This window comes from Penaeus monodon, chromosome 25 (assembly GCF_015228065.2).
Source record: "Penaeus monodon isolate SGIC_2016 chromosome 25, NSTDA_Pmon_1, whole genome shotgun sequence".
NCBI classification, from domain to species: domain Eukaryota; kingdom Metazoa; phylum Arthropoda; class Malacostraca; order Decapoda; family Penaeidae; genus Penaeus; species Penaeus monodon.
Window position 1 is genome coordinate 43,161,829 of NC_051410.1, and position 1,107 is coordinate 43,162,935.

Sequence of the window (1,107 nt, forward strand, 5' to 3'; positions counted from 1 at the left end):
AACTACTTTAGTAGGCCAAGCACTCATTTGTCCTAAAGCTTCAGTATTATATCCATAATAAGAAATATGTATTTGTGAAAATATAAAATTGAGTATTTAAATATACTCAATTTTATATTTTCACAAATACATATTTCTTATTATGGATATAATACTGAAGCTTTAGGACATCGACAAGTCACGGATAAACATTAAAGGGTACACTATCAGTATCCTCCTGGTATGTGGAGCCGCAGCTACAAGCTTAAGTATATTGTCACTTGTTGGTTAAAAGCTTGTAGTGTATTTAAAAGTGCTGTTAAATTAATTTGGTTCAATTCAATTACTTTAAGTTCTTAAGTTTCTCTCTTACCTTCTGTGTTGATGCTCATGTAAATTACTTTATTCACTGAAAGGTAACTATGAATGATGGCTTCTATAACATACTTATACAATTTATATTGATCAGAATCGTTTCTTCCCTTGTACCTCACGGTTTTACAGTAAAACCGTTAATTGGAAACTGGAAACACTTTTGCAGCTTTTAAGATTTTGATTTTAAGAAATATCAATACCGTCACTTTTTTTTAAGGTTAATTAAGGCCTCACTATAGCAGCATTTCTATCTTGGGTGTTCTGTGTTTGTAGTCTCAGAATGTCATGGATATTGGTGTGGGGAGAAAATGCCTTTGCATATTGGTGCTAGGCGTTACTAGGATGTCAATGATAGTGGCAAATTGAATTGTTACTCTCGTGGGTTTGAGCATACAGGGGTGAAAATACGGACTAAATCTAATCTCTAAACTATGCCAATGGCTGCATGTCTTATCGAATTTCAAACTTAGAATAGCAAACTCGAAACGAACAGTCTAACCTAGCAGTCACCATCATAGAGAAGAAAGGAGCCAGCCAGATGGAAAGCCAAGAAGCCAAGGTCACCGGTGCGGCGATGAGGATGGCGCGACGTTGGCCAAAGATGCTCATAAGGAACCCGCACATCATGGACCCCCAGATGGCACCCAGGGTGTGAGCAGAGGCTATTGTACAATGGGAAAGAAGGTGCGATCATTAGTAATCTAATTCTTGAAACCTAAAGTCGGGGTGTCAGCCTTGCTAGTCCAACTACAC

The 1,107-nt window shown here is 37.5% G+C and overlaps 1 protein-coding gene across 1 annotated transcript in view; it reads right to left on the reverse strand.

Annotated features, from left to right (window-relative positions):
- The window catches only part of LOC119589419 (facilitated trehalose transporter Tret1-like), a 9,111-nt gene that overhangs the window by 7,571 nt on the left and 433 nt on the right, over positions 1 to 1,107 (reverse strand). The window contains exons 2-4 of the mRNA XM_037938027.1: positions 854 to 1,016; positions 353 to 468; positions 203 to 243 (exon numbers count right to left, since the gene is read on the reverse strand). Of these exons, the coding sequence (XP_037793955.1) occupies positions 203 to 243; positions 353 to 468; positions 854 to 1,016 (320 nt within the window). The remainder of the gene's footprint in view (positions 1 to 202; positions 244 to 352; positions 469 to 853; positions 1,017 to 1,107) is intronic.